The 12,485-nt window shown below is 47.1% G+C and overlaps 1 protein-coding gene across 1 annotated transcript; it reads left to right on the forward strand.

Moving 5' to 3' along the window:
• The first annotated feature begins 758 nt into the window (after window positions 1-758).
• LOC129406853 (poliovirus receptor-like) lies at window positions 759-11,984 on the forward strand. The gene is made up of 2 exons (XM_055146449.1): window positions 759-865; window positions 11,551-11,984. Exons 1-2 carry the CDS (start codon window positions 772-774, stop codon window positions 11,982-11,984), a joined length of 528 nt encoding a protein of 175 aa, XP_055002424.1. The 5' UTR covers window positions 759-771.
• The last annotated feature ends 501 nt before the right edge of the window (window positions 11,985-12,485 follow it).

Raw genomic sequence — 12,485 nt, forward strand, 5'->3', positions numbered from 1 at the left:
TGTCTAAAGTTCGGATGTGTGTAGGAGCTCTTTCCACACTTGGAGAAGCCCGCGTTCTCTCTTGAGCGTGTTACTCTTACTATTCTCTCTTCCACTTATCCCTTCCTCCTTCCCTCAAAAAACCCTCTAAATAAAATATGTTTGTTTCACTGCTTGTCTACTCCTGAAATTCTTTTCTGTGGGCGAGACAAGAACCCAGTAATCCTGGGTCCTGGGTGGTAGAGGCTGGGGAGAAAGTGACTGTCGTTCTCCTCCCCTCTTCACATAAGTCACCCATGGGGCCCACCAACATCAATGGCACACCAGGAACCTGCACAAACATGGTCAGATCGCAGACCCCCAGACCCTCGGCACCCTAGTTCCTGAACTTGGAAGTAGAAGAAGAGATTAGGAGGAGGGAATCTGAAATCATAAAAAAGCCAAAACAAAAGGAAATTTTCTCTCAAGTTCCCCTTGGACCCCACTTAATTTTTTTTATCATATTCATTTATTTATTTATTTTATTCAATCATTCTGAGACAGATCCTTACAAAGCTGTTCATGATTAGGTTTCAGTCATACAGTGTTCCAACACCCATCCCTCCACCAGTGCACATTTCCCCGCACCAGTGTCCCCAGGTTCCCTACCACCCCCTCCCACCCTCCCCCACAAAGAACATTGTGTATGTGTGTGTACATGGGCTGCCGTTCTCAGACTTTGCGCATGTCAGGAACATAGCTGTGCGACTGGCTCAGAGCCAATGAGGAAGCTGTGGAAACAAAGGGTTGAGGATGGCCTCCTCCTGGACCCTGCTGGGCCTGAACCTGAGCCGGACCCTGCTGCTGCTCTCTCTGCTCTTACCACCCAGGGCCCCCACCGGAGTTGGTAAGTGACCCCTTCTTCTGGGCTCAGACCCGACTCCCACCTGCTCCCAGCCCTGTGCAGAGCTCACCCCACCCCTGCCGCTCCCACAGGCAGGATCAATAGCCCTCGGGCTACCCCTACAGCCATCTAGAAATCATCAATCCTAGTCCCAGGGACTCTGTCACTCTGTGTAGGATAACATTGCTTTGTTGTTTCGCCCTGATTGCAGGGAGTTTAGGTTTATTTGGTTACGCCCATCACAGTATTCCCAAGGCACTCCCATTCCTCTGTTTGTCTGTAACCTCTTCTCTGTGCTCTGCTTTCCCAACTGGGCAATCACTTTTATCCCCAAATCAGACTCTGTTGCCTTGTAAGGTCAGATCCTTCTAAGGACACTGGATTTGTATGTGTAAGTGTAATACTGCTTTTCTCTTCTCCTTATGTCCTTTGCATAGTTAATTCAGAGCAATATCCTTTTTGTATAGACACAGGAAAACCATTAATGCTATGCTTTTGTAACTTGGGAGTTAATTGACTCCGAATAACATTCACACCTGGGAATCTGTTTTCTCGACTTAAACCTCAGTTGCCCTTACACCTAGTGTCCTAGCACCCCAAAAGCAGGATCAGGACGAGGAACTGGACAGACCCAGGGTAGGCTGTGAGCTACCCTGGCATCAAAATGGGCTGGGCAAGCCAGCAACACCGAGGATCCAGACGAGGAGGTGCAGCCACCACACCCTCTCCAGATGGAGCCCCGGCGACACCGAGCAGCAACTAACACGGCTCCGGGATGCGGGACTGGGACACATCCAAATCGCGTGGCCGCATTAGCTGCCTTTTTTAAAAACTGAAAACATACAATCTTTTAATGGAAAACTAATTATCAAATGCTTCCTTAGTAGGGCTGTTTTTCTTGGGGGAAAACTCCAACAACAATAGTGAGTTTTGTGTTGAAATATGGAACGTAATCAAGGTAAAGAGAAAATGAAGTGAAATTCATCAGTTATACAGTTGGGAGTGGGGGGCGGGGGATATACTGGGGATTTTGTTGGTGGAATATGGGCACTGGTGAAGGGATGGTGTTTGAATATTGTATAAGTGAGACATAAACCTGAGAACTTTGTAACTTTCCACATGGTGATAAAATAAAAATTTTTTTTAAAAAGGGGGCCAGGCCAGGTGCCCTAATACTTAATTATAAGTTAAGAGCATGGTCATGGACAAATTCTGTCATTATCCAAAGAGTTACAACTAGATTAGGACCCTGCTAGGGTTAGGAAAGACTAATCTGGCCTGAGCACTGTAGTCTGGGATCTATAGTGAGATATCTCCAGGAGAGCCACCCTATAAAATTGATGTATCTCTTACTGTGTCCATACAGAATGACTAATATTAATAAGGAGTAGAATTATGATGAATGTTTAAATGGTTGTTGGACTAAGAAAAGGAGAAATGTACCCACAGATGGTATTTTGCCCCTAGGCGGGTCATCTTATTTTAATTAATTTACTTATTTTTATTGAGGGCTGGAGTGATAGTACAAAGGGTAGGGCATTCACCTTGCACACAGCCGACCCGGGTTCGATTCCTCAGTCCCTCTTGGAGAGCCCGGCAAGCTACCGAGAGTATCCCGCCCTCAAGGCAGAGCCTGGCAAGCTCCCTGTGGCATATTCAATATGCCAAAAACAGTAACAACAAGTCTCACAATAGAGACGTTACTGGTGCCCTCTTGAGCAAATCGATGAGCAACAGGATGACAGTGACAGTGATTTTTATTGAAACAGCGTGAGAGAAGTTACAAAGTTTTCGGTTTAAGTCTTGGTCATACAATGATGAAATACCCCACCCTTCACCAGTGCACATTTCCCACCACCAAAACCCCCAGTATCTTCCCCATCCCACACCCTCCCCCTACCTGTGTGGCAGACGATTTCCATGTAACTCTCTCTATTTTGATTACATTCAACATTTTGACACCAAACTCACCGTTATTATTTGAGATTTTACCCCAACACTCAGATCTGCTGAAAAGGCAACATCAGACAATTTGTTTTCTATTCCTGATTATGAGTTGCATATGATGATTTTGAAATTCTGAAGTTTTAATAGTTAAATCTGGAGGGATTTCTGCTAAAAGCCCTTGTGTTTCGAGCTTTGTTTCTGAATCTCTGGGATCATGGCCAATAATAAGCAGCTCTATCAGCAGCCAGATGGCCCGTCCGTGGGTGACAATTCGGGGTCTCGTAGGGGCGGGCTGGGGGGAAAAGGACCGGCTCCACCCCCATCCCATAAGGGCCTGAGTTCCTCATCACTGCGGGGCCCCCCCTGGCTGTCCCTAGGCTTCTGGAAGATGTCGGCAGCAACCGAGTCACCAGGGGAAACAGGCCAAGGCACAAAACCCATTCCCACATGGGTGGTCTGCCGTCAGAAATCTAAGGCGTATTCTGGACGGATTTCTGCCAAAAGTCGTATGTTTGATATTCAGCAATACAATGATCGATCACCCACCCTCCACCAGTGCAAACTTTCCACCACCAATATCCCCATTATCCCCTCATTTTCCATTTCAGTCCTTACCCTGCCTCTATGGCAGACAATTGTTCAGATACTCTCTCTATAGTTTGGGGCATTATATTTTGCTTGGATATTCCCACCACCATTCAAGGAGGCGGGTCATCTGGCTGCATGAGAATTTGTTCTAGGAGAAGCTTCCCCTGAGGAAAGGACTTTACATCTGTTGATTGTATGACCACACCTATGTGTAATTGTTACCCCAACTCCTCATGATCTGGGATATAAGAGTGGGTAGGAAAAGAATCAAGAGAGAATCTAAGAGGGTAATCGAAGATAATCAGGGAGAATCAAGGAAAATCAGAAAGAGAAGGATTGAGGAGAATCGGGAGGAGAATGGAGATGAAACTGGAATAAACTGCAACTGATCTCCAACCAGCCTGGCCCTCCTTTCTTCCTTTGTCCTCCCATTGCCATTGGCTGTCCTGGCTGGGGAAGCAGAGCACAGAGAAGAGGTTACAGATAAACATAGGAATGGGGCAGTGTAGTAGTTCTTTTGTTTGTTTGTTTGTTATTTGTTTTTTTAAATTTATTCACTGTCATTGTCACTGTCATCCCGTTGCTTATCGATTTGTTCGAGCGGGCACTAGTAATGTCTCTCATTGTGAGACTTATTGTTACTATCTTTGGCATATTCAATATGCCATGGGTAGCTTGCCAGGCTCTGCCGTGCGGGCTAGATACTCTTGTTAGCTTGCCGGGTCTCTGAGAGGGGCACAGGAATCAAACATGGGTCAGCCGCGTGAAAGGCGAACGCCCTACCGCTGTGCTATCGCTCCAGCCCCATTTATTATTATTATTATTATTATTATTGTTATTTTATTGAATCACCATGAAAAAAGTTACAAAGCTTTTAGGTTTAAGACTCAGTTATACAATGATCAAACCCCCATCCCTTCACCAGTGCACATGTTCCACCATCAAGAACCCCAGTATACCTCCCATCCCCCCAACCTGTGTGGCTAATGATCTTCACTTTACTCTCTATAGTTTGATCACATTCAATATTTGAATATTGAATATTGAATATTCAATTGAAAACTCACTACTATTATTTTGAATTTTCCCCCAACAATCAGACCTGCTGAAAAGGCATCATTTGATAATTTGTTTTCCATTGATGAGAATGAAGAGGTCGTGGTTTTGGATTTCTGCTATTTTAGTAATTAACTCCAGAGAAATTTCTGCCAGAAGTCGCATCACTGTAAGCTCATACCTGTGGTTAGTGGGCTCTATAGGATGGCGGTCGCCACATGGTCACTGCCGCCACCACCACCGCCGCAGCCGAAAGGAAAGGCCGAGAGAGAGAGATAAACCTTTCCCCTCCCGGGGCAGCATGGGGTTGTAGCTCAGTTCACAGTCTAGAGGCATTTCTGTAAGAAGCTGCTGGGAGCCTAAAGTACTGGGCCTCTGGGATAATGGTCTTTTAGGAGCAGAGAAGCCATTCGTGTGCGGCCGCTCTGGATTTCGTCTGGGCAGAGAGCACGTCAGGCCGTATACTGTTGTGGGGTGAGAGAGTAGCCAAGAGGTCTGGAGCACACTTGTTTGCCTAATTAAAGAGACTTTATCCACAGGGGCTGCTGAACTTAAAAGTAATGTTTCAGCGCAAGAAACAGCCCCAGCCTGAGTCCAGGCAGAGTTTTCATGCATTAGTATCTCTCATCTTGTTTGGCAAAATCCATTGGGGTTCTCCTGAGCAATGAGCATGATCTCAGTGACATAGGCAGGCAGGGATATAGGGATGGGCCCTCCCTCAAGGCAAGGGCAAGGCAATGAGTTTCCTGGGAAAAAATAATATCAGGACGCCTGAAGTTGTAAAAACAACTTTGCAGAAAACAGGAACTAAAGTCTGATAAGACTTTCACCTGGCCAGCAACAGACCTAGAGAAGGCTGCACCCACCTCTGACAGAAACTCCAGCAGATACTAAAGGCCAGGAAAGGCCCCTCTCTCTCTCTCTCTCTCTCTCTCTCTTCACCATGAGATACAGTTACAAAGTTTTCATGCTTGAGTTTCAGTCATACTGAACACCCATCCCTCCACCAGTGCACATTTTCCACCACGTATGTCCCCATTATTCCCCAATTCCAGCCCTCCTCCTGCCTCTATGGCAGACACTTTCCCCCTACTCTCTCTCTACTCTTGGGCATTATGGTTTGCAATATAGATACTGAGAGGCTATCATGCCTGGTCCTTCATCTACTTTCAGCACACATCTCCCATCCTGAACATTCCCTCCAACCATCATTGACTTAATGATTTCTTCTCTATTCCATCTGCCTTCTCCCCAGATCATGAGGCAGGCTTCCAACAATGGAGCAATATTCCTGGCTCTTATGTCTACTGTCATTGGGTGTCAGTCTCATGCTACGTTATTTTATATTCCACAAATGAGTGCAGTCATTCTATGTCTGTCCCTCTCTTTCTGACTCATTTTACTTAGCATGATACTCTCCATCACCATCCACTTATAAGCAAATTTCATGACTTCATCTTTCCTAACAACTGCATAGTATTCCATTGTGTAGATGTAGCAAAGTTTCTTTAACCAGTCATCTATTCTTGGGCACTTGTGTAGTTTCCAGATTCTGGCTTTTGTGAACAGTGCTACAATGAACATGCAGGTGCAGATAATATTTCTACTGTGCTTTTTGCACTCTCGGGATATATTCCCAGAAGTGCTATTGTGAGGTCATAAGGGAGCTCAATTTCTAGCTTTTTAAGGAATGTCCATATTGTTTTCCAGAAAGGCTGAACAGTTGGCATTCTCACCAACAATGAAAGAGAGTCTTTTTCCTGCACTTCATTTCCTGCAGACATTTGCTCCTGCACTGTTTGTTCTTGTTCTTTTTTGATGTGTGCCACTCTCTGTTGTATGAGATGATATTTCATTGTTGTTTTGATTTGCCTCTCCCTGATGATTAACGATATGGAACATTTTTTCGTGTGCCTTGTGGCCATCTATATGTCTTTTAGAAGGAAGTTTCTCTTCATTTCTTCTCCCTATTTTTTTGATGGGGTTGGTGGATTTTTTCTTGTACAATTTGACTAGTGTCTTGTATATCCTGGATATTAACCCCTTATCAGATGGGTATTGGGTAAATATTCTTTTTTTTTTATTTTATTAAATCACCGTGTGGAAGATTACAATGCTTTCGGGCTTAGGTCTCAGTTATACAATGCTGAAACAACCATCCCTTCACCAGTGCCCATATACCACCACCAAAAAAAAAAAAAAACCACACAGTACACCTCCCATCCCGCCCCCCCACCCCCTACCTTGTAACTGATAAGTTTCATTTTACATTCTGTTTACTTTGGTTACATTCAATATTTCAACACAAACCTCACTATTGTTGTTAGGAGTACCCCACTAGATTCAGACCTACTGTGAAGACAAATAAGGTCGCGCGGTTTTGAATTTCTGTACTTTAACAAGAAGTCCAGGGAGATTTCTTCCAGATATTAGATAATTGCAGGCTTGAAAACCCAATCTGTGGTCATCTTAATATGGCAGCCACCGCGCCCTTCATCCCCGGAGAGAAAGAGGCGAGAGAGAGAAATACCTCCTGGGAAATACTGGGCGGGCACGGGGCCGAGGCTTAGTTCTCAGGCTGGAACATTCTGCGAGGAGTTGCTCACACCGAAAGAGGTTTTGCTGGGTCTCGTATTGGGTAAATATTCTTTCCCATTCAGTAGGCTCTTCCTGTATTTTGGTCACTGTTTCTTCTGAGGTGCAGAAAATTCTTAGTTTAATGTAGCATCATTTGTTGATGTTTGTTTAAACTTGCTTGGTCAGTGGTGTTTCATCCTTAGAGATACTTTTAGTTTCAACATCATGGATGGTTCTGCCTACATTTTCCTCCGTGTACCTTATAGATTCAGATATAATAGTGAAGTCTTTAATCCACTTTGATCTGACTTTTGTGCCTGGCATAAGACAGAAGTCAGAGTTTATTTTTTTGCAGGTAGCTGTCCAGTTTTCCCAGCACCATTTATTGAAGAGGATTTCCTAGTTGCACTTCACATTTCTTACTCCTTTATCGAAGATTAAGTGATCATATATTTGAGAGTCTATGAAAGAATATTCAACTCTGTTCCATTGTTCTGCGGGTCTTTTCTAGTTCAATGCCATGCTGTTTTGATTACTACTGTTTTGTAGGAAAGTTTGAAGTTGGGGAAGGTGATGCCACCCATCTTCTTGTTCCCAAGAGTTGCTTTAGCTATTCGTGAGGGTTTATTGTTCCAAATGCATTTCAGGAGAGTTTTGTCTATTTCTTTGAAAAAATGTCATAGGTATCCTGATAGGGACAACATTAAATCTGTAGATTGCTTTGGGGAGTATTGCTATTTTGATCATTTTAATCCTCCTAATTCATGAGCAGGGGATGTGTCTCCATTTCCTATTGTCCTCTTTTATTTCTTGAATTGGTATTTTGTAATTTTCTTTGCATAGGACCTTCACCTCTTTGGTTAAGCTGATTCCAAGGTACTATCATGAAAGGCATTTCAAAGAACCATGACCACTCCCAACCCGACCTCCCCTGGCAACACTCATAGCAATGGACTTTTACCTAGGTAGAAGCCCCATGTGGGGGCAGGTTTGTAAAACTCTATAAAAGCTGCCTTGAACAAAGGAAGGGCAAGCATATGCTGCCTGAGCAAATATGCTGCTTGTGCCCACATGACTGAGCACATGTGGCACCTGTGCACATGTGTTTCCTGCATCTCCCCTCTTGAGATGTCTACTTTCCTATCTAATGCTGGGGTGTGTTAGGGGATTTCTCTGCTCTTAGACAAGCCCAGGTTCTCTCTTGAGCACGTTATTCTCTCACACTTTCTCTTCCTCCGCCCCTTCAAAAACCTCCAAATAAAATCTGTTTTTACTTCACTGCTTGTCTACTCCTGAAATTCTTTTCTGCAAGGTTAGACAAGAACCCAGTAACCCTGGGTCCCAGGTGGCAGAGCTGATTGGGAGAAAGTAGCTGTCTTTCTCTTCACTGCTTTATATAAGTCACCACTGGGGCCCACTGACACCACTCATAAACCTTGGCAAAAGCCAAACAGAACAAAACCCTAGAACAGAGAATCAAACCAATCCCTTCAATCCTCAACTCTGCCTGCCGCCAAGAAGGATCCCCCACCTCCTGCCTGGACCTCACAGTCGCCTCTCACTGTCCTCTGGCTTCCACCCCACAGCCTGATACCCAAGCAACACCCAGAGGGACCCCAGAACACAAGCCCAGGCGTCTCCCACGGTGCAGACCGAGTCCCTCATTTCTCCTCTTTACTGTTTAGTTGGTTGGCCTCTGGGCACACGGGGCAGGGCTGAGTGCTCAGTGCTTGGGCCAGTGCTTGGGGGTGAGTCCTAGGGGTGCTCAAGGAACCACGTGGTGCCTGAGATTGAATTCAGGCCTCCTGCACCCAAAGCTTGTTCTTGGCCTTTTGCACTATTGCTCCCACCTTCCCTTCTTTACCTTTTGGTTTCTCTGTAGATCTGTCTGTTTTCTGTTTGTCTGTCTGTCTGCTGCCCTGCTGCTTCATAACCATCAGTCCTTCCAGTTATTATAGTGTTGAGGCCAGAAAGAGAGAGAGAGAAAAAGAGAGTGAGAGAAGAGAGTAGGGCGTCTGAGCACAGCTGGTGTGGCCCCCACCTCCCCTGAAAAAGAAAAGAGAAAAGAGAAAGACAAAAAAACTGAGACTCCAGGAGGTGAAGTAAGTTGCTCAAAGGAGCTCGGACCCCACCTGTGGGGATCCTCGACTGCGGCTGCTGATAGAATCAGTGGGTGGCTAAGAACTGGAAGTCTCAGGGCTGGAGAGACAGCACAGCAGGAAGGGCGCCTGCCTTCATGTGGCTGAATCAGGTTCGATCTCCGCTATTACACAGAGTCCCTGGGCACTGCCAGAGTGATCCCTGAGCACCGCTGGGTATGGAGAAAGAAGAGAGGGAGGGAGGGAGGGAGCAAGGGAGGGAGGGAGGGAGCGAGGGAGGGAGTGAGGGAGGGATGGAGAAACAAAGAAAGAAAACTGGCGTCATTCTTTTTATTTTTATTTTTGGTCACACCCGGCAATGCACAGGGGTTACTCCTGACTCTGCACTCAGGTCACACCCGGCGGTGCTCAGGGGACCATATGGGGTGCTGGGAATCGAACCCGGGTTGGCCGCGTGCAAGGCAAACACCCTACCTGCTGTGCTATTGCTCCAGCTCCTGGCGTCATTCTTGGTTCCAGTTGCCAGCGTGAGAAATTGTCTGGGTCTCAGAGCCCGAGAGAGAGTCCAGTGGTTAGGGAGATTCACCTGCAAAGTGCTAGCCAAGTTTCCATGACTGGGATCCCATATTGTCCCCGAGCACAGCCAGGAGTAAGCCCTGAGCATAGCCAGATGTGATCCCAATCACCTCATCTTCCCTCACTCCCTGAAATAAAGAAAAAAAAAGAAAGTGACCTCTTCTCTTGAACCAGCATCAATTTCCTCTCCAGGCTACTGGGCGGGTCCCTTGGGTGAGCTGTGGGGCAGCCACAGAGCAGAGGAGAAAGCAGAGGGCAGAAGGGGCGGATGTTTGGGGACAGGTGAAAAGTCCCTCCCACAGTGTGTAAGCTTCAGTCAGCCATCTGGTTCCTGCAGCAGCAACTGCCCCTGGGTTTCTGCACAGAGGAAATCATGGGGCAAAATGTTAGGACCATGAGGGCAGAAGGGACCCCCTGCCACTCTGCTCCAGTCCTCTAGAAGCCCCCGGTATGTTTGGGTCCCCCACCCTGCTGGGCCTGACTCTTCTTCCGGCTCTGCTTTTACTGCTCTGGACACCCACGAGAGATGGTAAGTGACTCCTTCTCCTGAGCTGGGACCTCCAGGTTCTGAAGGCTCCCAACCCTGCAGTGCTCGCCCCACCCCTGTACCCCTACAGACAGTATGGGAAAGAGCAGCTGTTGAGATATCATTTGGGTGTGTGGTGGCCTGCCCTCCTCTGAGAGTGTTATAGGAGGAGGGAGCAAAGCACACATGGCAAAGTTTAAGTCAGGAATTGTTTATTAGGGTAATTAGTGACTGTTCTCTCTGCCCAGAATTTGAACAGAAGAGCAGCTCCCCAAAACTTCCAGAGATTTTCAATGAACCCCTTTTTCTTCTCATTCTCATTATAAGTTAGCAGGCAAGCCACACACAGAAACCAAAGATAAGCAATTAGTAAAGCAATCTATCGATTACAAAATAGGACTATTAGTAGGGTTGTTAGTGAGCAATTCACTGAGTAACATAGAAACCATCCCCAAATAAGAAACTAAAGATAAGATAGTTGAACAATCACTGTCATCATCACTGTCATGTTCATCGATTTGCTCAAACGGGCACCAGTAATGTCTCTATTCATCCTTGTCGCGTGCTAGTATAGCCCGATGGCGTATTGGGGGCTCTCTCAGGTTCAGGGGAATGAGACCCGTTATTGTTACTGTTTTGGCATATCGAGCACGTCACAGGTAGCTTGCAGGCTCTACTGTATGGGCGGAATACTCTCAGTAGCTTGCCAGGCTCTCCGAGGACAGAGGAGCTCCAGGAAAAGCTTCCATAGTTGAGCAGTAGTAAAATAAATTCAAAACAAATTCAAAATAAATTCAAAAGAAGTCTGGAGCGCTTGTTTAGTTCTGGTCATGGAACTTTTTTACTTTTTTTTTTTTTTTTTGCTTTTTGGGTCACACCTGGCGATGCACAGGGGTTACTCCTGGCTCTGCACTCAGGAATTACTCCTGGCGGTGCTCAGGGGACCATATGGGATGCTGGGATTTGAACCCGGGTCGGCCGCGTGCAAGGCAAACGCCCTACCCGCTGTGCTATCGCTCCAGCCCCAGGTCATGGAACTTTTTAATCGCAATATTGTTTTCACAATTTAAAATGTAGAAAACTCAGTGATATAAAATCTGGTCACAGTCCAGAGAAGCACATGCACCCCACAGTACATGGATCTGTTTTCTGCATCTACCCTTCCCCAGCTAACTGTCCCTCACCCACCACTCTCCATCCCCCAGCTTGTAGGTGACCACCCAGCTGAACAGACCCGGGTTCCTCCTCATCCTGACCTGAGTCCCAGAATCTGCAGCCCGTTAGCCTGGACTCTCTTCTTTCCATCGTTTCCCCCACAGGGGCCAGGAAGGTGGTTGTGCAGACGCTCACTGAGTTGCATGGCTTCCTGGGTGACACCGTGACCCTGCCTTGTCACCTGCAATCTTTGGACTCTGAAACCACGAGGGTGACTCAGATAAGGTGGACATGGCTGGAACCACTGGGGGACCCCAGCATTGTGGCTGAATTCCACTGGGAACGGGGCCCCAGCATCCCAGAGCCCGACCGTGTGGAATTCAAGGCCGCGAGGTTGGGTGCGGACCTGCTGGATGCCTCGCTGATCATTCGTGAGCTGAGCCCTGGGGACGAAGCCAACTACACCTGTGAGATCTACATCAGCACGTCCCAGAAGGGGAGCGCAGGAACCTGGCTCCGGGTGTTCTGTGAGTGTGAGGGGGCGGGGCTTCCCGGAGGGGTGTGGTCGAAGTCTGGGGTCCTGGAAGAGCGGGGCTAGCGGGTAGGGAGGGGCGGAAGGTCTCAGAGAGAGAAGGGCAGGATGAGACCCAAGGAGGTAAAGCAGCAATGGTCGGGCTGGGGGTGCATATGGGGCCAGTGTTGTGGGTCAGGAGAGAGGTCATAGTCTGGTTCTTGCTGAGGATCTTGGTGACTTTTGCGTGCTTGGGGGGGATGGCTGTTTGTTTATTTGGTTTTTGCCCCGGCTGGGGTAGTTACTTGGAGCCACATTGGGGACCTGGATTAGCTCCCAGACTCCCCTGAGTTGATCCAGGACAAAGCCTGAGAGCTGAGATGCGCATACTCAGTTCCTGCCTCCAACACCTTGACAGCAGTGCCGCCATAACCCCACCACCAACACCAGCACAGCCACCCTTGTTGTCTACACCTGGGCACCAACACCCCCATCACACCAACCCTTGTCTATACCTGGGCCACCACCACCACAGTCCTTCACTGCCTCCTCCAACTTCTTTTTTTTTTTTATTGTATCATCGTGAGA

Source organism: Sorex araneus, chromosome 8, assembly GCF_027595985.1.
Source record: "Sorex araneus isolate mSorAra2 chromosome 8, mSorAra2.pri, whole genome shotgun sequence".
NCBI lineage: Eukaryota > Metazoa > Chordata > Mammalia > Eulipotyphla > Soricidae > Sorex > Sorex araneus.

Excerpts from the sequence above, each read along its gene's own strand:
- LOC129406853 (XM_055146449.1), top strand. The coding sequence starts at position 772 with ATGGCCTCCTCCTGGACCCTGCTGGGCCTGAACCTGAGCCGGACCCTG. Across the intron at positions 866-11,550 it reads CAGGGCCCCCACCGGAGTTG|GGGCCAGGAAGGTGGTTGTG; the intron begins GTAAGTGACCCC and ends TTTCCCCCACAG.